We start from the raw sequence: 27,631 nt of genomic DNA, 5'->3' as shown, positions 1-27,631 counted from the left end.
ATGATGGAGATACACAGAGAGGGTGATGGAGATACACAGAGAGGATGATGGAGATACACAGAGAGGATGATGATGGAGATACACAGAGAGGATGATGGAGATACACAGAGAGGATGATGATGGAGATAAACAGAGAGGGTGATGATGGAGATACACAGAGAGGATGATGGAGATACACAGAGAGGATGATGATGGAGATAAACAGAGAGGGTGATGATGGAGATACACAGAGAGGATGATGGAGATACACAGAGAGGGTGATGATGGAGATACACAGAGAGGATGATGGAGATACACAGAGAGGATGATGATGGAGATACACAGAGAGGATGATGATGGAGATACACAGAGAGGATGATGATGGAGATACACAGAGAGGATGATGATGGAGATACACAGAGAGGATGATGGAGATACACAGAGAGGATGATGATGGAGATACACAGAGAGGATGATGATGGAGATACACAGAGAGGATGATGATGGAGATACACAGAGAGGATGATGATGGAGATACACAGAGAGGATGATGATGGAGATACACAGAGAGGATGATGATGGAGATACACAGAGAGGATGATGATGGAGATACACAGAGAGGATGATGATGGAGATACACAGAGAGGATGATGATGGAGATACACAGAGAGGATGATGATGGAGATACACAGAGAGGATGATGATGGAGATACACAGAGAGGATGATGATGGAGATACACAGAGAGGATGATGGAGATACACAGAGAGGATGATGATGGAGATACACAGAGAGGATGATGATGGAGATACACAGAGAGGATGATGATGGAGATACACAGAGAGGATGATGATGGAGATACACAGAGAGGATGATGATGGAGATACACAGAGAGGATGATGATGGAGATACACAGAGAGGATGATGGAGATACACAGAGAGGATGATGATGGAGATACACAGAGAGGATGATGATGGAGATACACAGAGAGGATGATGATGGAGATACACAGAGAGGATGATGATGGAGATACACAGAGAGGATGATGATGGAGATACACAGAGAGGATGATGGAGATACACAGAGAGGATGATGGAGATACACAGAGAGGATGATGGAGATACACAGAGAGGATGATGGAGATACACAGAGAGGATGATGGAGATACACAGAGAGGATGATGGAGATACACAGAGAGGATGATGATGGAGATATATGTCATCATCCTATACATCAGACATCGAAAAGAAGGACCAGAGGATGAAATGAACACTGCGCCATGTCTCTGCTGCTGAATACCTCTGGTCGGCATATTCTGATGTTTTTTGGACTGATTATCACCTTTGACTAAATCACCAAAGGTGACCAGAAGTGGTTGCTCGGTACCTTCTTCTCATCCATCAGACATCGACCCCCTTGGACAAGTATTATGCAGTTCTTACCTTCATAGGGGAGATATGAGAGTGGGAGACGTAACCGTGGACATTCTCTATCTGTGACAGGTTTTTCTCAGACACATGGACAAGTTCAGGAGCCTTCATGGGGTTGGCAAGGTGGGCCGGGCTGTGTTCCAGAGGAGGGGAGTCATCATCTTGGTACCGATATTTCTGCAATAAAACCAATTTATATTAACAACAGCTCATACAATAAGTTTTACAGTCACCGCCATCATACACATAACACACAGCCTACAGTTACCGCCATCATACACATAACACATCCTACAGTCACCGCCATCATACACATAACACACAGTCTACAGTCACCGCCATCATACACATAACACACAGTCTACAGTCACCGCCATCATACACATAACACACAGTCTACAGTCACCGCCATCATACACATAACACACATCCTACAGTCACCGCCATCATACACATAACACACAGTCTACAGTCACCGCCATCATACACATAACACACAGTCTACAGTCACCGCCATCATACACATAACACAAAGTCTACAGTTACCGCCATCATACACATAACACAAAGTCTACAGTCACCGCCATCATACACATAACACACAGCCTACAGTTACCGCCATCATACACATAACACATCCTACAGTCACCGCCATCATACACATAACACACAGTCTACAGTCACCGCCATCATACACATAACACACAGTCTACAGTCACCGCCATCATACACATAACACACAGTCTACAGTCACCGCCATCATACACATAACACAAAGTCTACAGTTACCGCCATCATACACATAACACAAAGTCTACAGTCACCGCCATCATACACATAACACACAGCCTACAGTTACCGCCATCATACACATAACACATCCTACAGTCACCGCCATCATACACATAACACACAGTCTACAGTCACCGCCATCATACACATAACACACAGTCTACAGTCACCGCCATCATACACATAACACAAAGTCTACAGTCACCGCCATCATACACATAACACAGTCTACAGTCACCGCCATCATACACATAACACAAAGTCTACAGTCACCGCCATCATACACATAACACATCCTACAGTCACCGCCATCATACACATAACACAGTCTACAGTCACCGCCATCATACACATAACACACAGTCTACAGTCACCGCCATCATACACATAACACACAGCCTACAGTCACCACCATCATACACATAACACACAGTCTACAGTCACCGCCATCAAACACATAACACATCCTACAGTCACCGCCATCATACACATAACACAGTCTACAGTCACCGCCATCATACACATAACACACAGTCTACAGTCACCGCCATCATACACATAACACATCCTACAGTCACCGCCATCAAACACATAACACATCCTACAGTCACCGCCATCATACACATAACACATCCTACAGTCACCACCATCATACACATAACACATCCTACAGTCACCGCCATCATACACATAACACACAGTCTACAGTCACCGCCATCATACACATAACACACAGTCTACAGTCACCGCCATCATACACATAACACACAGCCTACAGTCACCACCATCATACACATAACACACAGTCTACAGTCACCGCCATCATACACATAACACACAGCCTACAGTCACCGCCATCAAACACATAATACACAGTCTACAGTCACCGCCATCAAACACATAACACACATCCTACAGTCACCGCCATCATACACATAACACACAGCCTACAGTCACCGCCATCATACACATAACACACAGTCTACAGTCACCGCCATCATACACATAACACAGTCTACAGTCACCGCCATCATACACATAACACACAGCCTACAGTCACCGCCATCAAACACATAACACACAGTCTACAGTCACCGCCATCATACACATAACACAGTCTACAGTCACCGCCATCATACACATAACACACAGCCTACAGTCACCGCCATCAAACACATAACACACAGTCTACAGTCACCGCCATCAAACACATAACACACATCCTACAGTCACCGCCATCATACACATAACACACAGCCTACAGTCACCGCCATCATACACATAACACACAGTCTACAGTCACCGCCATCATACACATAACACAGTCTACAGTCACCGCCATCATACACATAACACACAGCCTACAGTCACCGCCATCAAACACATAACACACAGCCTACAGTCACCGCCATCATACACATAACACACAGTCTACAGTCACCGCCATCATACACATAACACAGTCTACAGTCACCGCCATCATACACATAACACACAGTCTACAGTCACCGCCATCATACACATAACACATCCTACAGTTACCGCCATCATACACATAACACACAGTCTACAGTCACCGCCATCATACACATAACACACAGTCTACAGTCACCGCCATCATACACATAACACACAGTCTACAGTCACCGCCATCAAACACATAACACACAGCCTACAGTCACCGCCATCATACACATAACACATCCTACAGTCACCGCCATCATACACATAACACATCCTACAGTCACCGCCATCATACACATAACACATCCTACAGTTACCGCCATCAAACACATAACACAGTCTACAGTCACCGCCATCATACACATAACACAGCCTACAGTCACCGCCATCATACACATAACACACAGTCTACAGTCACCTCCATCATACACATAACACACAGTCTACAGTCACCGCCATCATACACATAACACATCCTACAGTCACCGCCATCATACACATAACACATCCTACAGTTACCGCCATCATACACATAATACAGTCTACAGTCACCGCCATCATACACATAACACACAGCCTACAGTCACCGCCATCATACACATAACACAGTCTACAGTCACCGCCATCATACACATAACACATCCTACAGTCACCGCCATCATACACATAACACACAGTCTACAGTCACCGCCATCATACACATAACACACAGTCTACAGTCACCGCCATCAAACACATAACACATCCTACAGTCACCGCCATCATACACATAACACATCCTACAGTCACCGCCATCATACACATAACACATCCTACAGTCACCGCCATCATACACATAACACACAGTCTACAGTCACCGCCATCAAACACATAACACATCCTACAGTCACCGCCATCATACACATAACACATCCTACAGTCACCGCCATCATACACATAACACATCCTACAGTCACCGCCATCATACACATAACACATCCTACAGTCACCGCCATCATACACATAACACATCCTACAGTCACCGCCATCATACACATAACACACAGTCTACAGTCACCGCCATCATACACATAACACACAGCCTACAGTCACCGCCATCATACACATAACACATCCTACAGTCACCGCCATCATACACATAACACATCCTACAGTCACCGCCATCATACACATAACACATCCTACAGTCACCGCCATCATACACATAACACATCCTACAGTCACCGCCATCATACACATAACACATCCTACAGTCACCGCCATCATACACATAACACAGTCTACAGTCACCGCCATCATACACATAACACATCCTACAGTCACCGCCATCATACACATAACACAGCCTACAGTCACCGCCATCATACACATAACACACAGTCTACAGTCACCGCCATCATACACATAACACACAGTCTACAGTCACCGCCATCATACACATAACACACAGCCTACAGTCACCGCCATCATACACATAACACACAGTCTACAGTCACCGCCATCATACACATAACACACATCCTACAGTCACCGCCATCATACACATAACACACAGTCTACAGTCACCGCCATCATACACATAACACACAGCCTACAGTCACCGCCATCATACACATAACACACAGTCTACAGTCACCGCCATCATACACATAACACACAGCCTACAGTCACCGCCATCATACACATAACACACAGCCTACAGTCACCGCCATCATACACATAACACACAGCCTACAGTCACCGCCATCATACACATAACACACAGCCTACAGTCACCGCCATCATACACATAACACAGCCTACAGTCACCGCCATCATACACATAACACACAGCCTACAGTCACCGCCATCATACACATAACACACAGCCTACAGTCACCGCCATCATACACACAACACAGCCTACAGTCACCGCCATCATACACATAACACACAGCCTACAGTCACCGCCATCATACACATAACACACAGCCTACAGTCACCGCCATCATACACATAACACACAGTCTACAGTCACCGCCATCATACACATACACACAGTCTACAGTCACCGCCATCATACACATAACACACAGTCTACAGTCACCGCCATCATACACATAACACACAGCCTACAGTCACCGCCATCATACACATAACACACAGCCTACAGTCACCGCCATCATACACATAACACCTCAACACAGTCTACAGTCACCGCCATCATACACATAACACACAGCCTACAGTCACCGCCATCATACACATAACACACAGCCTACAGTCACCGCCATCATACACATAACACACAGCCTACAGTCACCACCATCATACACATAACACACATCCTACAGTCACCGCCATCATACACATAACACACAGTCTACAGTCACCGCCATCATACACATAACACACAGTCTACAGTCACCACCATCATACACATAACACACAGCCTACAGTCACCACCATCATACACATAACACACAACCTACAGTCACCACCATCATACACATAACACACAGTCTACAGTCACCGCCATCATACACATAACACACATCAGTCACCACCATCATACACATAACACACAGCCTACAGTCACCGCCATCATACACATAACACACAGCCTACAGTCACCGCCATCTTACACATAACACACATCCTACAGTCACCGCCATCATACACATAACACACAGCCTACAGTCACCGCCATCATACACATAACACACAGCCTACAGTCACCGCCATCATACACATAACACATCCTACAGTCACCGCCATCATACACATAACACACAGTCTACAGTCACCGCCATCATACACATAACACACAGCCTACAGTCACCACCATCATACACATAACACACAGCCTACAGTCACCACCATCATACACATAACACACAGCCTACAGTCACCGCCATCATACACATAACACACAGTCTACAGTCACCGCCATCATACACATAACACATCCTACAGTCCACCGCCATCATACACATAACACACAGCCTACAGTCACCGCCATCATACACATAACACAGTCTACAGTCACCGCCATCATACACATAACACACAGCCTACAGTCACCGCCATCATACACATAACACACAGCCTACAGTCACCGCCATCATACACATAACACACAGCCTACAGTCCACCGCCATCATACACATAACACACAGCCTACAGTCACCGCCATCATACACATAAACACACAGCCTACAGTCACCGCCATCATACACATAACACACATCCTACAGTCACCGCCATCATACACATAACACACAGCCTACAGTCACCGCCATCATACACATAACACACAGCCTACAGTCACCGCCATCATACACATAACACACAGCCTACAGTCACCGCCATCATACACATAACACACAGTCTACAGTCACCGCCATCATACACATAACACACAGCCTACAGTCACCGCCATCATACACATAACACACAGCCTACAGTCACCGCCATCATACACATAACACACAGCCTACAGTCACCGCCATCATACACATAACACAGCCTACAGTCACCGCCATCATACACATAACACACAGCCTACAGTCACCGCCATCATACACATAACACACAGCCTACAGTCACCGCCATCATACACACAACACAGCCTACAGTCACCGCCATCATACACATAACACACAGCCTACAGTCACCGCCATCATACACATAACACACAGCCTACAGTCACCACCATCATACACATAACACACATCCTACAGTCACCGCCATCATACACATAACACACAGCCTACAGTCACCACCATCATACACATAACACACATCCTACAGTCACCGCCATCATACACATAACACACATCCTACAGTCACCGCCATCATACACATAACACACAGCCTACAGTCACCGCCATCAAACACATAACACACAGCCTACAGTCACCGCCATCATACACATAATACACAGTCTACAGTCACCGCCATCATACACATAACACACAGTCTACAGTCACCGCCATCATACACATAACACACAGCCTACAGTCACCGCCATCATACACATAACACACAGCCTACAGTCACCGCCATCATACACATAACACACAGTCTACAGTCACCGCCATCATACACATAACACACAGCCTACAGTCACCACCATCATACACATAACACACAGTCTACAGTCACCGCCATCAAACACATAACACATCCTACAGTCACCGCCATCATACACATAACACATCCTACAGTCACCGCCATCATACACATAACACATCCTACAGTCACCGCCATCATACACATAACACATCCTACAGTCACCGCCATCATACACATAACACATCCTACAGTTACCGCCATCAAACACATAACACAGTCTACAGTCACCGCCATCATACACATAACACACAGTCTACAGTCACCGCCATCATACACATAACACAGCCTACAGTCACCGCCATCATACACATAACACACAGTCTACAGTCACCGCCATCATACACATAACACACAGTCTACAGTCACCGCCATCATACACATAACACATCCTACAGTCACCGCCATCATACACATAACACACAGCCTACAGTCACCGCCATCATACACATAACACACAGTCTACAGTCACCGCCATCATACACATAAACAGTCTCCAGCTCAGGTAATGAAGGTCTTGCATGAACCCGCCAATAATAACAGTGTATAAGCTGTAATACAACCATTTTCCTGTAGGGGTCACAAGCGCACCGTATAATATACAGTACGAGATCAATCTCTGTATACGGGAAGTGATGGAGCAGCAACCAGAGGGGAAGAATATGAGGGGGAATCATCACTTCTGTGCAGCCCAGACATAACATGGCCCCAATGTACTCAGGAGCCAATAACTGCGGTAACAGATCAATAGCCGATACAGAGCCGATCAATCTATCCCAGATACAGAGCCGATCAATAGACACCAGATACAGAGCCGATCAATCTATCCCAGATACAGAGCCGATTGTGGTCGGGTTATCGTCTCATACATGTAGTGTCCTCCTGATAACCAGCCAAGAGTCTCGGATGAAGGTCCCTGAGCAGTGAGTCCCAGAGCAGTGAGTCCCAGTGAAGGTCCCTGAGCAGTGAGTCCCAGTGAAGGTCCCTGAGCAGTGAGTCCCAGAGCATTGAGTCCCAGTGAAGGTCCCTGAGCAGTGAGTCCCAGTGAAGGTCCCTGAGCAGTGAGTCCCAGAGCAGTGAGTCCCAGTGAAGGTCCCTGAGCAGTGAGTCCCAGTGAAGGTCCCTGAGCAGTGAGTCCCAGAGCAGTGAGTCCCAGTGAAGGTCCCTGAGCAGTGAGTCCCAGTGAAGGTCCCTGAGCAGTGAGTCCCAGAGCAGTGAGTCCCAGTGAAGGTCCCTGAGCAGTGAGTCCCAGTGAAGGTCCCTGAGCAGTGAGTCCCAGTGAAGGTCCCTGAGCAGTGAGTCCCAGTGAAGGTCCCTGAGCAGTGAGTCCCAGTGAAGGTCCCTGAGCAGTGAGTCCCAGTGAAGGTCCCTGAGCAGTGAGTCCCAGTGAAGGTCCCTGAGCAGTGAGTCCCAGTGAAGGTCCTTGTATAGTGTGTCCAGGTGAACTATATATCATCAGTCTATACAGGATTCATCAAAAGTAAATCTCAAACCTGTTGACTTCCATGACGCACATCGCTGGTGAGAAGATTTGTGGAATGATCATCTCCCACCAGCATGAAGGAGACAGTGGTGGTCTCAGGTGAGATCCCAGGTCTACCCCACAAGTGCAGTGTAGATCTTAGTGGTGAGTGAGTGCTGCACATATTACAGGACAGTGTACGGGGGACACGCTCAGTGATAGCCACAAGTATATAGGGGGAACACCTACAATGGGGCGTCTTTGGAGGTCTCAGCCACTGCATGAAGCGCACTCATCGCCCCTTTGTCTCAACAAGAATATTGTAATGCTCCTTTCTCCCTGTGGTGGCGCTCTTGTTGACCTAGCAGATCAATAGGGAAAGAAGGGGATGCTCTGGAACAAGACAACCTGAGATCAGATTGTCCTCCAGGGACCCTAAAAAAAAAAAAAAAAGGTGGGTTGGGGGTGAAACTGTCCATAAGGAAGTGGCAATGACTGAATGTAAGGTGGGGTCGGCCACAAGCCTCCAAGAAAAGCAATTCTCATAGGAGTCATTATATCAAGTAGAGCGCAACATGTCCAGCTGAAGGTCAAAAAAACCCAAAAGTGACCCCAAAGGTCACTGCCCTGGACAACGTCCCCAGTGTCTGTGCCTTTGTACAACCCTACCTATAGGCACTATATTGGCTGAAGACGTAAGTCCTTGGCTCCATTCCATCCCAGAACCTAAATACCAGCCCCGATGGACATTCCCATATTACAGACGCTCAAGCAGAGATGTGCCGTCTATGGACATGACAATAAGAGGTCACCTTCTGGAGATGCGCTAACCTTCTGGAGATGAGCTAACCTTCTGGAGATGCGCTAACCTTCTGGAGATGAGCTAACCTTCTGGAGATGAGCTAACCTTCTGGAGATGAGCTAACCTTCTGGAGATGAGCTAACCTTCTGGAGATGAGCTAACCTTCTGGAGATGAGCTAACCTTCTGGAGATGAGCTAACCTTCTGGAGATGAGCTAACCTTCTGGAGAGGAGCTAACCTTCTGGAGAGGAGCTAACCTTCTGGAGATGCGCTAACCTTCTGGAGATGCGCTAACCTTCTGGAGATGCGCTAACCTTCTGGAGATGAGCTAACCTTCTGGAGATGAGCTAACCTTCTGGAGATGAGCTAACCTTCTGGAGATGAGCTAACCTTCTGGAGATGAGCTAACCTTCTGGAGATGAGCTAACCTTCTGGAGATGCGCTAACCTTCTGGAGATGCGCTAACCTTCTGGAGATGCGCTAACCTTCTGGAGATGAGCTAACCTTCTGGAGATGAGCTAACCTTCTGGAGATGAGCTAACCTTCTGGAGATGAGCTACCCTTCTGGAAATGCGCTAACCTTCTGGAGATGAGCTAACTTTCTGGAGATGAGCTAACCTTCTGGAGATGAGCTAACCTTCTGGAGATGCGCTAACCTTCTGGAGATGCGCTAACCTTCTGGAGATGCGCTAACCTTCTGGAGATGAGCTAACCTTCTGGAGATGAGCTAACCTTCTGGAGATGCACTAACCTTCTAGAGATGATCTCAGGGTCAGTCACTATCGTGGATGGTTTTAGCTACGTGATATAGCATCACGTAACTGTGCAGCCAGGCATTGACCCCACTGAGCTTATCCTACCAGCACTGAGTATCCATCATGGTGGAGCAGACCTTCTGCTGGAGTTGTGAAGGACACCACGCTGTCAGTGACATCGCGCAGGATGGACTTTTTCTTGTGGTTGTAAATACTTTCTAATGTTCCATTTGAAAAAATCTGAGAATTTTTCGAGAACTTTCCTGTAAGTTGCTGTTGCCAGGGTAATGAGGGTGCTCTACATGGAGACGGTAACACCTAATATATAACAAGAGGAGGGGAGAGTCAGCATGCGAGAGGAAGTGAGAAGCCTGCAGAGCTTCCTCCACCATAGAAGGGGACAACCTGGACCAGTGTCCGGACATCCAAACATTCAAGAAACAATCTCATTTTCATGACATATTATGACAACCACCATCATCTCCACCAAATCCTAAATATCTCACGACAACCAGCATCATCTCCACCAGGTCCTAAATATCTCACGACAACCAGCATCATCTCCACCAGGTCCTAAATATCTCACGACAACCAGCATCATCTCCACCAGGTCCTAAATATCTCATGACAACCAGCACCATCTCCACAAGGTCCTAAATATCTCACGGCAACAAGCACCATCTCCACCAGGTCCTAAATATCTCACGGCAACCAGCACCATCTCCACCAGGTCCTAAATATCTCACGACAACCAGCACCATCTCCACCAGGTCCTAAATATCTCACGACAACCAGCACCATATCCACCAGGTCCTAAATATCTCACGACAACACCATCATCTCCACTGAATCCTAAATATCTCATGACAACCAGCACCATCTCCACTGAATCCTAAATATCTCATGACAACCAGCACCATCTCCACCAGGTCCTAAATATCTCACGACAACCAGCACCATCTCCATAAGGTCCTAAATATCTCACGACAACCAGCACCATCTCCACCAGGTCCTAAATATCTCACGACAACCACCATCATCTCCACTGAATCCTAAATATCTCATGACAACCAGCACCATCTCCACCAGGTCCTAAATATCTCACGACAACCAGCACCATCTCCACCGAATCCTAAATATCTCACGACAAGCAGCGCCATCTCCACAAGGTCCTAAATATCTCACGACAACCAGCACCATCTCCACCAGGTCCTAAATATCTCACGACAACCAGCACCATCTCCACCGAATCCTAAATATCTCACGACAACCACTATCATCTCCACCAGGTTCTAAATATCTCACGACAACCACCATCATCTCCACTGAATCCTAAATCTCTCACGACAACCAGCACCATCTCCACCAGGTCCTAAATATCTCACGACAACCAGCACCATCTCCACCAAATCCTAAATATCTCACGACAACCCACCATCAGCTCCACCAGGTCCTAAATATCTAACGACAACCAACATCATCTCCACCGAATCCTAAATATCTCACGACAACCAGCACCATCTCCACCAGGTCCTAAATATCTCACGACAACCAGCACCATCTCCACAAGATCCTAAATATCTCATGACAACCAGCACCATCTCCACCGAATCCTAAATATCTCACGACAACCAGCACCATCTCCACCAAATCCTAAATCTCTCACGACAACCAGCACCATCTCCACCAGGTCCTAAATATCTCACAACAACCAGCACCTTCTCCACCAGGTCCTAAATATCTCACATCAACCAGCACCATCTCCACCAGGTCCTAAATATCTCACAACAACCAGCACCATCTCCACGGAATCATAAATATCTCACGACAACCACCATCATCTCCACCAGGTCCTAAATATCTCACAACAACCAGCACCATCTCCACCGAATTCTAAATATCTCAAGACAATCACCATCATCTCCACCAGGTTCTAAATATCTCACGACAACCAGCACCATCTCCACCAGGTCCTAAATGTCTCACATCAACCAGCACCATCTCCACCAGGTCCTAAATATCTCACGACAACCAGCACCATCTCCACCGAATCCTAAATATCTCACGACAACCAGCACCATCTCCACTAGGTCCTAAATATCTCACGACAACCAGCACCATCTCCACCGAATCCTAAATATCTCACGACAACCAGCACCATCTCGACCAGATCCTAAATATCTCACAACAACCAGCACCATCTCCACCAGGTCCTAAATATCTCACGACAACCAGCATCATCTCCGCCCAGGTCCTAAATATCTCACGACAACCAGCACCATCTCCACCGAATCCTAAATATCTCATGACAACCAGCATCATCTCCACCAGGTCCTAAATATCTCACGACAACCAGCACCATCTCCACTGAATCCTAAATCTCTCACGACAACAGCACCATCTCCACCAGGTCCTAAATCTCTCACGACAACCAGCACCATCTCCACCAGGTCCTAAATATCTCACGACAACCAGCACCATCTCCACCAAATCCTAAATATCTCACGACAACCACCATCAGCTCCACCAGGTCCTAAATATCTAACGACAACCAACATCATCTCCACCGAATCCTAAATATCTCACGACAACCAGCACATATCCACCGCATCATAAATATCTCACGACAACCAGCACCATCTCCACCAGGTCCTAAATATCTCACGACAACCAGCACCATCTCCACCGAATCCTAAATATCTCACGACAAGCAGCGCCATCTCCACCAGGTCCTAAATATCTCACGACAACCAGCACCATCTCCACCAGGTCCTAAATACCTCACAACAACCAGCACCATCTCCACCGAATCCTAAATATCTCACAACAACCAGCATCATCTCCACAAGGTCCTAAATGTCTCACGACAACCAGCACCATCTCCACCGAATCCTAAATATCTCACGACAACCAGCACCATCTCGACCAGATCCTAAATATCTCACAACAACCAGCACCATCTCCACCAGGTCCTAAATATCTCACGACAACCAGCATCATCTCCGCCAGGTCCTAAATATCTCACGACAACCAGCACCATCTCCACCGAATCCTAAATATCTCATGACAACCAGCATCATCTCCACCAGGTCCTAAATATCTCACGACAACCAGCACCATCTCCACCGAATCCTAAATATCTCACGACAAGCAGCACCATCTCCACCGAATCCTAAATCTCTCACGACAAGCAGCACCATCTCCACGAGGTCCTAAATATCTCACGACAACCAGCACCATCTCCACCAGTTCCTAAATATCTCACGACAACCAGCACCATCTCCACCGAATCCTAAATATCTCACGACAACCAGCACCATCTCCACCAGGTCCTAAATATCTCACGACAACCAGCACCATCTCCACCAGGTCTTAAATATCTCACGACAACCAGCACCATCTCCACCAGTTCCTAAATATCTCACGACAACCAGCACCATCTCCACCGAATCCTAAATCTCTCACAACAACCAGCACCATCTCCACCAGGTCCTAAATATCTCACAACGACCAGCACTATCTCCACCAGGTCCTAAATATCTCACAACAACCAGCACTATCTCCACCAGGTCCTAAATATCTCACAACAACCAGCACCATCTCCACCAGGTCCTAAATATCTCACAACAACCAGCACTATCTCCACCAGGTCCTAAATATCTCACAACGACCAGCACCATCTCCACCAGGTCCTAAATATCTCACAACAACCAGCACTATCTCCACCAGGTCCTAAATATCTCACAACAACCAGCACCATCTCCACCAGGTCCTAAATATCTCACGACAACCAGCACCATCTCCACCAGGTCCTAAATATCTCACGACAACCAGCACCATCTCCACCGAATCCTAAATATCTCACGACAACCAGCACCATCTCCACCAGGTCCTAAATGTCTCACGACAACCAGCACCATCTCCACCGAATCCTAAATATCTCACAACAACCAGCACTATCTCCACCAGGTCCTAAATATCTCACAACAACCAGCACTATCTCCACCAGGTCCTAAATATCTCACAACAACCAGCACCATCTCCACCAGTTCCTAAATATCTCACGACAACCAGCACCATCTCCACCGAATCCTAAATCTCTCACAACAACCAGCACCATCTCCACCGAATCCTAAATCTCTCACAACAACCAGCACCATCTCCACCGAATCCTAAATATCTCACGACAACCAGCATCATCTCCACCAGGTCCTAAATATCTCACGACAACCAGCACCATCTCCACTGAATCCTAAATATCTCACAACAACCAGCACCATCTCCACCAGGTCCTAAATATCTCACAACAACCAGCACTATCTCCACCAGGTCCTAAATATCTCACAACGACCAGCACTATCTCCACCAGGTCCTAAATATCTCACAACAACCAGCACTATCTCCACCAGGTCCTAAATCTCTCACAACAACCAGCACCATCTCCACCGAATCCTAAATATCTCATGACAACCAGCATCATCTCCACCAGGTCCTAAATATCTCATGACAACCAGCAACATCTCCACTGAATCCTAAATATCTCATGACAACCAGCATCATCTCCACCAGGTCCTAAATGTCTCACGACAACCAGCACCATCTCCACCGAATCCTAAATATCTCACGACAACCAGCACCATCTCCACCGAATCCTAAATATCTCATGACAACCAGCATCATCTCCACCAGGTCCTAAATATCTCATGACAACCAGCAACATCTCCACTGAATCCTAAATATCTCATGACAACCAGCATCATCTCCACCAGGTCCTAAATGTCTCACGACAACCAGCACCATCTCCACCGAATCCTAAATCTCTCACGACAACCAGCACCATCTCCACCGAATCCTAAATATCTCACGACAACCAGCACCACTTCCATACTGTCATGTCTGAACTGGACACGTTCCTCTGCCGTTTTCACTTTCTAATGATGTACTGCATTGTAATCTGTCTCCATGTGGTACTGCTGTTTTAGGGATCCATCTCTCTGTTTTTCGGGTCCCCCGACAGCCTGAGTAACGGAGAGGTGATGCTATTGTGAACCCAGTGTAAGATGTCAGAACACTAGACGCAGCAGGACCACCCCAACCATCCAGGAGGAGACCTGGATATGGAGATCTGGCCACCCCAGATACAGCCATGATCTTATCACTATGACCCCAGGGAAGGTTATAACCACCAGGCAATATTAGGGTGGCAGCCAGTACTCCGACCCCAGGGATGGTTATCACCACCAGGCAATATTGGGGTAGCAGCCAGTACTTCGACCCCAGGGATGGTTATCACCACCAGGCAATATTGGGGTAGCAGCCAGTACTTCGACCCCAGGGATGGTTATCACCACCAGGCAATATTGGGGTAGCAGCCAGTACTCCGACCCCAGGGATGGTTATAACCACCAGGCAATATTGGGGTAGCAGCCAGTACTCCGACCCCAGGGATGGTTATCACCACCAGGCAATATTGGGGTAGCAGCCAGTACTCCGACCCCAGGGATGGTTATCACCACCAGGCAATATTGGGGTAGCAGCCAGTACTCCGACCCCAGGGATGGTTATCACCACCAGGCAATATTGGGGTAGCAGCCAGTACTCCGACCCCAGGGATGGTTATCACCACCAGGAAATATTGGGGCGGCAGCCAGTACTCCGACCCCAGGGAAGGTTATAACCACCAGGCAATATTGGGGTAGCAGCCAGTACTCCGACCCCAGGGATGGTTATCACCACCAGGCAATATTGGGGTAGCAGTCAGTACTCCGACCCCAGGGATGGTTATCACCACCAGGAAATATTGGGGCGGCAGCCAGTACTCCGACCCCAGGAAAGGTTATAACCACCAGGCAATATTGGGGTGGCAGCCAGAACTCCGACCTCAGAGAAGGTTATAACCACCAGGAAATATTGGGGTAGCAGCCAGTACTCCGACCCCAGGGATGGTTATCACCACCAGGCAATATTGGGGTGGCAGCCAGTACTCCGACCCCAGGGATGGTTATCACCACCAGGCAATATTGGGGTGGCAGCCAGTACACCGACCCCAGAGAAGGTTATAACCACCAGGAAATATTGGGGCAGCCAGTACTCCGACCCCAGGGAAGGTTATAACCACCAAGCAATATTGGGGCGGCAGCCAGTACTATGACCCCAGGGAAGGTTATCACCACCAGGCAATATTGGGGTGGCAGCCAGTACACCGACCCCAGAGAAGGTTATAACCACCAGGCAATATTGGGGTGGCAGCCAGTACACCGACCCCAGAGAAGGTTATCTCCTGCCTGCCCTATGAGTGGGAAGGGGTGTGCATAATCATAAGTCCAGACCTCCCTCCCCTTGATGGACTGTCCTTAGGGCCAGGGCTCCTACAAAGTGCACGAATAGTTAAAAGTGTAAAAAAATGGTTCCTACAGATGCATGTTACCTATGGAGCAGGGTGGAGCAGTATGCATGATGGTGGTAGGTGAGCTGAGATACTTGATCAGAAGCTCCTGTATGTGACCTGACCAAATAAAACCCCTGACATGGTCTATGGGAACTCCCAGGTGTAGAAAATGTTGTAACCAACCAGTGAAGACGTCCCTATAGAATCCTGTAAGACATCTACTACCCATCTCATCACAAGAAGCTGGATCCCAGGGAAATCCCACAATCTACCAGATTCTCCACATCTGCCCCTAAAACCGTCATACTGAGGACTCCCAAATCGTAGTCCATGTCCATCTAAACCATCACATCCATAATCCTGCGTCCTCTGGTTCAACATCAGCCAACTAAATCCACTCATGAGTCTTCAGGCCCCATCTGTTATCCACACCTATCCCCAACTTTGTCCATACCCGATCCCTCGCATCTCTCTTTGTCCATACCAGATGCCTCGCATCTCTCTTTGTCCATACCTGATCCCTCGCATCCCTCTCTCTTTGTCCATACCCGATCCCTCGCATCCCTCTCTCTGTCCATACCCGATCCCTCACACCCCTCTCTTTGTCCATGCCCGATCCCTCACATCTCATTCTCCCTACCCGATCCCTCACAACTCTTTGCCCATACCCGATCCCTCACATCTCTCTCTTTGTCCATACCCGATCCCTCACATCCCTCTCTTTGTCCATACCCGATCCCTCACATCTCTTTGTCCATACCCGATCCCTCGCATCTCTCTTTGTCCATAACCGATCCCTCACATCTCTCTCTTTGTCCCTACCCGATCCCTTTTATCGCTCTTTGTCCATACACGATCCCTCTCATCTCTCTTTGTCCATACCCGATCCCTCGCATCTCTCGCTTTGTTCCTACCTGATCCCTCACATCCCTCTTTATTTGTCCATACCCGATCCCTCTCATCCCTCTTTATTTGTCCATACCCGATCCCTCTCATCTCTCTCTTTGTCCATACCCGATCCCTCTCATCTCTCTCTTTGTCCATATCCCATCCCTCGCATCTCTCTCTTTGTCCATACCCGATCCCTCACATCCCTCTTTCTTTGTCCATACCCGATCCCTCTCATCTCTCTCTTTGTCCATACCCGATCCCTCGAATCTCTCTCTTTGTCCATACCCGATCCCTCACATCCCTCTCTTTGTCCATACCCGATCCCTCACATCTCTTTCTCCCTACCCGATCCCTCACATCTTCGTCCACACCCGATCCCTCGCATCTCTCTTTGTCCATACCCGATCCCTCGCATCTCTCTTTGTCCATACCCGATCCCTCACATCTCTCTCTTTGTCCATACCCGATCCCTCTCATCTCTCTCTTTGTCCATACCCGATCCCTTACATCTCTCGCTTTGTCCCTACCCGATCCCTCACATCCCTCTCTATTTGTCCATACCCGATCCCTCTCATCTCTCTTTGTCCATACCTGATCCCTCTCATCATTCTCTTTGTCCATACCCGATCCCTTGCATCTCTCTCTTTGTCCCTACCCGATCCCTCGCATCTCTCTCTTTGTCCATACCCGATCCCTCACATCCCTCTTTCTTTGTCCATACCTGATCCCTCACATCCCTCTCTCTTTGTCCATACCCGATCCCTCACATCCCTCTCTGTCCATACCCGATCCCTCGCATCTCTCTTTGTCCATACCCGATCCCTCGCATCTCTCTCTTTGTCCATACCCGATCCCTCACATCCCTCTCTTTGTCCCCACCCGATCCCTCACATCTCTTTGTCCATACCCGATCCCTCGCATCTCTCTTTGTCCATACCCGATCCCTCGTATCTCTCTTTGTCCCTACCCGATCCCTCACATCTCTTTGTCCCTACCCGATCCCTCGCATCTTTCTTTGTCCATACTCAATCCCTCGCATTTCTCTCTTTGTCCATGCCTGATCCCTCGCATCTCTCTTTGTCCATACCCGATCCCTCGCATCTCTCTCTTTGTCCCTACCCGATCCCTCGCATCTCTCTCTTTGTCCATACCCGATCCCTCACATCCCTCTTTCTTTGTCCATACCTGATCCCTCACATCCCTCCCTCTTTGTCCATACCCGATCCCTCGCATCTTTCTCTATTTGTCCCTACCCGATCCCTCACATCCCTCTCTCTTTGTCCCTACCCGATCCCTCACATCCCTCTCTTTGTCCCTACCCGATCCCTCACATCCCTCTCTTTGTCCCTACCCGATCCCTCGCATCTTTCTCTATTTGTCCATACCCGATCCCTCACATCTCTCTCTTTGTCCTTACCTGATCCCTCACATCTCTCTCTTTGTCCATACCCAATCCCTCAAATCCCTCTCTCTTTGTCCCTACCCGATCCCTCACATCTCTCTTTGTCCATACCCGATCCCTCGCATCTTTCTGCATTTGTCCATACCCGATCCCTCACGTCCCTCTCTCTTTGTCCCTACCCGATCCCTCACATCTCTCTTTGTCCCTACCCGATCCCTCACATCTCTCTTTGTCCATACCCAATCCCTCACGTCCCTCTCTCTTTGTCCCTACCCGATCCTTCGCATCTCTCTCTTTGACCCTACCCGATTCCTCGCATCTTTCTCTATTTGTCCCTACCCGATCCCTCACATCTCTCTTTGTCCATACCCGATCCCTCGCATCTTTCTCTATTTGTCCATACCGGATCCCTCACATCCCTCTCTCTTTGTCCATACCCGATCTCTCGCATCTCTCTCTTTGTCCGTTCCCGATCTCTCGCATCTCTCTCTTTGTCCGTTCCCGAACCCTCACATCCCTCTCTCTTTGTCCCTACCCGATCCCTCGCATCTCTCTCTTTGTCCATACCCGATCCCTCACATGCCTCTCTTTGTCCATACCCGATCCCTCGCATCTCTCTCTTTGTCCATACTCGATCCCTCACATCCCTCTCTTTGTCCATACCCGATCCCTCACATCCCTCTCTTTGTCCATACCCGATCCCTCACATCTCTTTGTCCATACCCGATCCCTCGCATCTCTCTCTTTGTCCATACCCGATCCCTCGCATCTCTCTCTTTGTCCATACCCGATCCCTCTCATCTCTCTCTTTGTCCATACCCGATCCCTCTCATCTCTCTCTTTGTCCATACCCGATCCCTCACATCCCTCTCTTTGTCCATACCCGATCCCTCACATCTTTGTCCACACCCGATCCCTCGCATCTCTTTGTCCATACCCGATCCCTCGTATCTCTCTTTGTCCATACACGATCCCTCTCATCTCTCTTTGTCCATACCCGATCCCTCACATCTCTCTCTTTGTCCATACCCGATCCCTCTCATCTCTCTCTTTGTCCATACCCGATCCCTCGCATCTCTCTCTTTGTCCCTACCCGATCCCTCACATCCCTCTCTATTTGTCCATACCCGATCCCTCTCATCTCTCTCTTTGTCCATGCCCGATCCCTCTCATCTCTCTCTTTGTCCATACCCGATCCCTCTCATCTCTCTTTTTGTCCATACCCGATCTCTCTCATCTCTCTCTTTGTCCCTACCCGATCCCTCACATCCCTCTCTATTTGTCCATACCCGATCCCTCTCATCTCTCTCTTTGTCCATGCCCGATCCCTCTCATCTCTCTCTTTGTCCATACCCGATCCCTCTCATCTCTCTCTTTGTCCATACCCGATCCCTCTCATCTCTCTCTTTGTCCATACCCGATCCCTCTCATCTCTCTCTTTGTCCATACCCGATCCCTCTCATCTCTCTCTTTGTCCCTACCCAATCCCTCACATCTTTGTCCATACCCGATCCCTCGCATCTCTTTGCCCAAACCCGATCCCTCGCATCTCTCTCTTTGTCCATACCCGATCCCTCTCATCTCTCTCTCTTTGTCCATACCCGATCCCTCGCATCTCTTTGCCCATACCCGATCCCTCGCATCTCTCTCTTTGTCCATACCCGATCCCTCACATCCCTCTCTTTTTGTCCATACCCGATCCCTCTCATCTCTTTCTTTGTTCATACCCGATCCCTCTCATCTCTCTCTTTGTCCATACCCGATCTCTCTCATCTCTCTCTTTGTCCATACACGATCCCTCTCATCTCTCTTTGTCCATACCCGATCCCTCACATCTCTTTGTCCACACCCGATCCCTCGCATCTCTCTTTGTCCATACCCGATCCCTCACATCTCTTTGTCCATACCCGATCCCTCTCATCTCTCTCTTTGTCCATACCCGATCCCTCACATCCCTCTCTCTTTGTCCATACCCGATCCCTCTCATCTCTCTCTTTGTCCATACCCAATCCCTCGCATCTCTCTCTTTGTCCATACCTGATCCCTCACATCCCTCTTTCTTTGTCCATACCTGATCCCTCACATCCCTCTCTCTTTGTCCATACCCGATGCCTTGCATCTCTCTCTTTGTCCATACCCGATCCCTCACATCCCTCTCTTTGTCCATACCCGATCCCTCACATCCCTCTCTTTGTCCATACCCGATCCCTCGCATCTCTCTCTTTGTCCATACCCGATCCCTCACATCTCTTTGTCCATACCCGATCCCTCTCATCTCTCTCTTTGTCCATACCCGATCCCTCACATCCCTCTCTCTTTGTCCATACCCGATCCCTCTCATCTCTCTCTTTGTCCATACCCAATCCCTCGCATCTCTCTCTTTGTCCATACCTGATCCCTCACATCCCTCTTTCTTTGTCCATACCTGATCCCTCACATCCCTCTCTCTTTGTCCATACCCGATGCCTTGCATCTCTCTCTTTGTCCATACCCGATCCCTCACATCCCTCTCTTTGTCCATACCTGATCCCTCGCATCTCTCTCTTTGTCCATACCCGATCCCTCTCATCTCTCTCTTTGTCCATACCCGATCCCTCTCATCTCTCTCTTTGTCCATACCCGATCCCTCTCATCTCTCTCTTTGTCCATACCCGATCCCTCACATCTCTTTGTCCATACCCGATCCCTCGCATCCCTCTCTCTTTGTCCATACCCGATCCCTCACATCCCTCTCTTTGTCCATACCCGATCCCTCACATCTCTTTGTCCATACCCGATCCCTCGCATCCCTCTCTCTTTGTCCATACCCGATCCCTCTCATCTCTCTCTTTGTCCATACCCGATCCCTCACATCCCTCTCTCTTTGTCCATACCCGATCCCTCTCATCTCTCTCTTTGTCCATACCCAATCCCTCGCATTTCTTTCTTTGTCCATACCCAATCTCTCACGTACCTCTCTGTTCCTATCTGATCTCTCACATTGGACATTTGAGGAGCGGACTCTTTGTCCATAGTCGATCCCTAAAATCTCCAACTCTCTCCATACCTAATCCCAAAACATATCCAACTTTATTCATACCAGATACTAAACTCTCACATTTTCAATTCTGTCCATACCTGATCCCTCACATCTCCACCTCTCTCCATACCAATTACCTCACATCTCCAACTTTGTCCTTGACAGATCTTGGTCTCTCAGCCTTGTCCATACCCGATCCCTCATATCTCGTACTTTGCCCATAGCTGATACTGATCTCTTACATCTACAATTCTGTCCATACCTGATCCCTCACACCTCCAGACCTCACAGCTCCAACTTAATCCAAACCAGATTCTGCTCTTTCCCCAACTCTGGACAGTTATCCCTCGTTCGTCCTTCTATATACCTGGTGGAAGGATATAGGACAGGTATAGAAGTATCAGGAAGATGGGAGGAGTTATATGGAAGGGTATAGGACAGGTATAGAGATAACAGGATGATGGGAGTTGTGATAGGAGGAGTTACACGGTGTCTATAGTAGATGATGCAGAGGCAATATGGAGTACCAGGAGGAGCTATAGGGTGCTGGGGTGCATAGACTGAGGCCGCATAGGAGCGTCATATACACTGAGCTAGGACAGACATGGAGAAGGAAGGGGTTAAGCAGATGTCAGATGTCCGCAGTAGATGGAGAGCCTCCTAATACCTGCGAATCGGCTCAGTGACAGCGATGCAGACATCCTACATTCCCTGTGCTTAATATTCAGCCAGCATCTCTGCTGTAAGGGAGGGGACCAGCCCGAAAGAGAGGAGAAGGAGAGACCACCTACCACACAGAGACAGACAGACTGCAGCCGAGCCTTACTCTTCATTATATGCAGAGACTGACAGCTGACTGCAGGCTGGAGGGACAGACAGACACAGGAGGACAACACACTGCTCAAGACCAAGCCGAGAGTGAGGAGGAGGATGAGAGGAGGGAGGGGAATGGTGCCCCCTCCTGCTCCAGTCTACTGTACCCCCACCCAGACTCAGTCCACTGCTCAGACCTACTGTGCCCCCCACACAGACACTGTCCACTGCTCAGACCTACTGTGCCCCCCACCCAGACTCAGTCCACTGCTCAGACCTACTGTGCCCCCCACCCAGACTCAGTCCACTGCTCAGACCTACTGTACCCCCCACCCAGACACTGTCCACTGCTCAGACCTACTGTGCCCCCCACCCAGACTCAGTCCACTGCTCAGACCTACTGTACCCCCCACCCAGACACTGTCCACTGCTCAGACCTACTGTGCCACCCACCCAGACTCAGTCCACTGCTCAGACCTACTGTGCCCCCCACCCAGACTCAGTCCACTGCTCAGACCTACTGTGCCCCCCACCCAGACTCAGTCCACTGCTCAGACCTACTGTGCCCCCCACCCAGACTCAGTCCACTGCTCAGACCTACTGTGCCCCCCACCCAGACTCAGTCCACTGCTCAGACCTACTGTACCCCCCACCCAGACACTGTCCACTGCTCATACCTACTGTGCCCCCCACCCAGACACTGTCCACTGCTCAGACCTACTGTGCCCCCCACCCAGACACTGTCCACTGCTCATACCTACTGTGCCCCCCACCCAGACTCAGTCCACTGCTCAGACCTACTGTGCCCCCCACCCAGACACTGTCCACTGCTCATACCTACTGTGCCCCCCACCCAGACACTGTCCACTGCTCATACCTACTGTGCCCCCCACACAGACACTGTCCACTGCTCAGACCTACTGTGCCCCCCACACAGACTCAGTCCACTGCTCAGACCTACTGTGCCCCCCACACAGACTCAGTCCACTGCTCAGACCTACTGTGCCCCCCACCCAGACTCAGTCCACTGCTCAGACCTACTGTGCCCCCCACCCAGACTCAGTCCACTGCTCAGACCTACTGTGCCCCCCACCCAGACACTGTCCACTGCTCAGACCTACTGTGCCCCCCACCCAGACACTGTCCACTGCTTATACCTACTGTGCCCCCCACCCAGACACTGTCCACTGCTCAGACCTACTGTGCCCCCCACCCAGACACTGTCCACTGCTCAGACCTACTGTGCCCCCCACCCAGACTCAGTCCACTGCTCAGACCTACTGTGCCCCCCACCCAGACACTGTCCACTGCTCATACCTACTGTACCCCCCACCCAGACTCAGTCCACTGCTCAGACCTACTGTGCCCCCCACCCAGACACTGTCCACTGCTCAGACCTACTGTGCCCCCCACCCAGACACTGTCCACTGCTCAGATCTACTGTGCCCCCCACCCAGACACTGTCCACTGCTCAGACCTACTGTGCCCCCCACCCAGACACTGTCCACTGCTCAGATCTACTGTGCCCCCCACCCAGACTCAGTCCACTGCTCAGACCTACTGTGCCCCCCACCCAGACACTGTCCACTGCTCAGACCTACTGTGCCCCCCACCCAGACACTGTCCACTGCTCAGACCTACTGTGCCCCCCACCCAGACACTGTCCACTGCTCAGACCTACTGTGCCCCCCACCCAGACTCAGTCCACTGCTCAGACCTACTGTGCCCCCCACCCAGACACTGTCCACTGCTCAGACCTACTGTGCCCCCCACCCAGACACTGTCCACTGCTTATACCTACTGTGCCCCCCACCCAGACACTGTCCACTGCTTATACCTACTGTGCCCCCCACCCAGACACTGTCCACTGCTTATACCTACTGTGCCCCCCACCCAGACACTGTCCACTGCTTATACCTACTGTGCCCCCCACCCAGACACTGTCCACTGCTCAGACCTACTGTGCCCCCCACCCAGACTCAGTCCACTGCTCAGACCTACTGTGCCCCCCACCCAGACACTGTCCACTGCTCAGACCTACTGTGCCCCCCACCCAGACACTGTCCACTGCTCAGACCTACTGTGCCCCCCACCCAGACACTGTCCACTGCTCAGACCTACTGTGCCCCCCACCCAGACACTGCCCACTGCTTATACCTACTGTGCCCCCCACCCAGACACTGTCCACTGCTCAGACCTACTGTGCCCCCCACCCAGACACTGTCCACTGCTCAGACCTACTGTGCCCCCCACCCAGACTCAGTCCACTGCTCAGACCTACTGTACCCCCCACCCAGACACTGTCCACTGCTTATACCTACTGTGCCCCCCACCCAGACTCAGTCCACTGCTTATACCTACTGTACCCCCCACCCAGACACTGTCCACTGCTCAGACCTACTGTGCCCCCCACCCAGACTCAGTCCACTGCTCAGACCTACTGTACCCCCACCCAGACTCAGTCCACTACTCAGACCTACTGTGCCCCCACCCAGACACTGTCCACTGCTCATACCTACTGTGCCCCCCACCCAGACACTGTCCACTGCTCAGACCTACTGTGCCCCCACCCAGACACTGTCCACTGCTCAGACCTACTGTGCCCCCCACCCAGACACTGTCCACTGCTCATACCTACTGTGCCCCCCACCCAGACACTGTCCACTGCTCAGACCTACTGTGCCCCCCACCCAGACACTGTCCACTGCTCAGACCTACTGTGCCCCCCACCCAGACACTGTCCACTGCTCAGACCTACTGTGCCCCCCACCCAGACACTGTCCACTGCTCAGACCTACTGTGCCCCCCACCCAGACACTGTCCACTGCTCAGACCTACTGTGCCCCCCACCCAGACACTGTCCACTGCTCAGACCTACTGTGCCCCCCACCCAGACACTGTCCACTGCTCAGACCTACTGTGCCCCCCACACAGACACTGTCCACTGCTCAGACCTACTGTACCCCCCACCCAGACACTGTCCACTGCTCAGACCTACTGTACCCCCCACCCAGACACTGTCCACTGCTCAGACCTACTGTGCCCCCCACCCAGACACTGTCCACTGCTCAGACCTACTGTACCCCCCACCCAGACACTGTCCACTGCTCAGACCTACTGTGCCCCCCACCCAGACACTGTCCACTGCTTATACCTACTGTGCCCCCCACCCAGACACTGTCCACTGCTCAGACCTACTGTGCCCCCCACCCAGACACTGTCCACTGCTCAGACCTACTGTGCCCCCCACCCAGACACTGTCCACTGCTTATACCTACTGTGCCCCCCACCCAGACACTGTCCACTGCTCAGATCTACTGTACCCCCCACCCAGACTCAGTCCACTGCTCAGACCTACTGTGCCCCCCACCCAGACACTGTCCACTGCTCAGACCTACTGTACCCCCCACCCAGACTCAGTCCACTGCTCAGACCTACTGTGCCCCCCACCCAGACACTGTCCACTGCTTATACCTACTGTGCCCCCCACCCAGACACTGTCCACTGCTCAGATCTACTGTACCCCCCACCCAGACTCAGTCCACTGCTCAGACCTACTGTGCCCCCCACCCAGACACTGTCCACTGCTCAGATCTACTGTGCCCCCCTCCCAGACACTGTCCACTGCTTATACTTACTGAGCCCCCCACCCAGACTCAGTCCACTGCTCAGACCTACTGTGCCCCCCACCCAGACACTGTCCACTGCTCAGACCTACTGTGCCCCCCACCCAAACACTGTCCACTGCTTATACCTACTGTGCCCCCCACCCAGACTCAATCCACTGCTCAGACCTACTGTGCCCCCCACCCATACTCAGTCCACTGCTCAGACTTACTGTGCCCTCCACCCAGACACTGTCCACTGCTCATACCTACTGTGCCCCCCACCCAGACACTGTCCACTGCTTATACTTACTGTGCCCCCCACCCAGACTCAGTCCACTGCTCAGACCTACTGTGCCCCCCACCCAGACTCAGTCCACTGCTCAGACTTACTGTGCCCCCCACCCAGACACTGTCCACTGCTCATACCTACTGTGCCCCCCACCCAGACTCAGTCCACTGCTCAGACCTACTGTGCCCCCCACCCAGACTCAGTCCACTGCTCAGACCTACTGTGCCCCCCACCCAGACTCAGTCCACTGCTCAGACCTACTGTGCCCCCCACCCAGACACAGTCCACTGCTCAGACCTACTGTGCCCCCCACCCAGACACAGTCCACTGCTCAGACCTACTGTGCCCCCCACCCAGACACAGTCCACTGCTTATACCTACTGTGCCCCCCACCCAGACTCAGTCCACTGCTTATACCTACTGTG

The 27,631-nt window shown here is 50.2% G+C and overlaps 1 protein-coding gene and 1 long non-coding RNA gene across 4 annotated transcripts in view; both read right to left on the bottom strand.

Annotated features, from left to right (window-relative positions):
• Positions 1 to 1,405: 1,405 nt before the first annotated feature.
• Positions 1,406 to 27,631, bottom strand: part of LOC142186458 (disks large homolog 1-like) — a 160,412-nt gene continuing 134,186 nt past the window's right edge. The window contains exon 4 of the mRNA XM_075261291.1: positions 1,406 to 1,585. Coding sequence (XP_075117392.1) covers positions 1,406 to 1,585 — 180 coding nt within the window. The remainder of the gene's footprint in view (positions 1,586 to 27,631) is intronic.
• LOC142186457 (uncharacterized) lies at positions 11,261 to 12,763 on the bottom strand. Of its 3 annotated transcripts, none has more exons than XR_012712047.1 (3): positions 12,564 to 12,763; positions 11,803 to 12,116; positions 11,261 to 11,317 (listed from the first exon to the last, which is right to left on the bottom strand). It is a non-coding gene; the product is annotated as an uncharacterized LOC142186457 (long non-coding RNA). The 3 variants fall into 3 exon arrangements; XR_012712048.1 differs by having other exon boundaries at positions 11,263 to 11,277; XR_012712049.1 differs by lacking the exon at positions 11,261 to 11,317 and having other exon boundaries at positions 11,703 to 11,836; positions 12,043 to 12,116.

The sequence above is a fragment of the Leptodactylus fuscus genome, unplaced genomic scaffold, assembly GCF_031893055.1.
Source record: "Leptodactylus fuscus isolate aLepFus1 unplaced genomic scaffold, aLepFus1.hap2 HAP2_SCAFFOLD_104, whole genome shotgun sequence".
Lineage (NCBI taxonomy): Eukaryota > Metazoa > Chordata > Amphibia > Anura > Leptodactylidae > Leptodactylus > Leptodactylus fuscus.
Note: the sequence above shows the minus strand (reverse complement) of the source record. Positions and strands in the feature narration are given on the sequence as shown.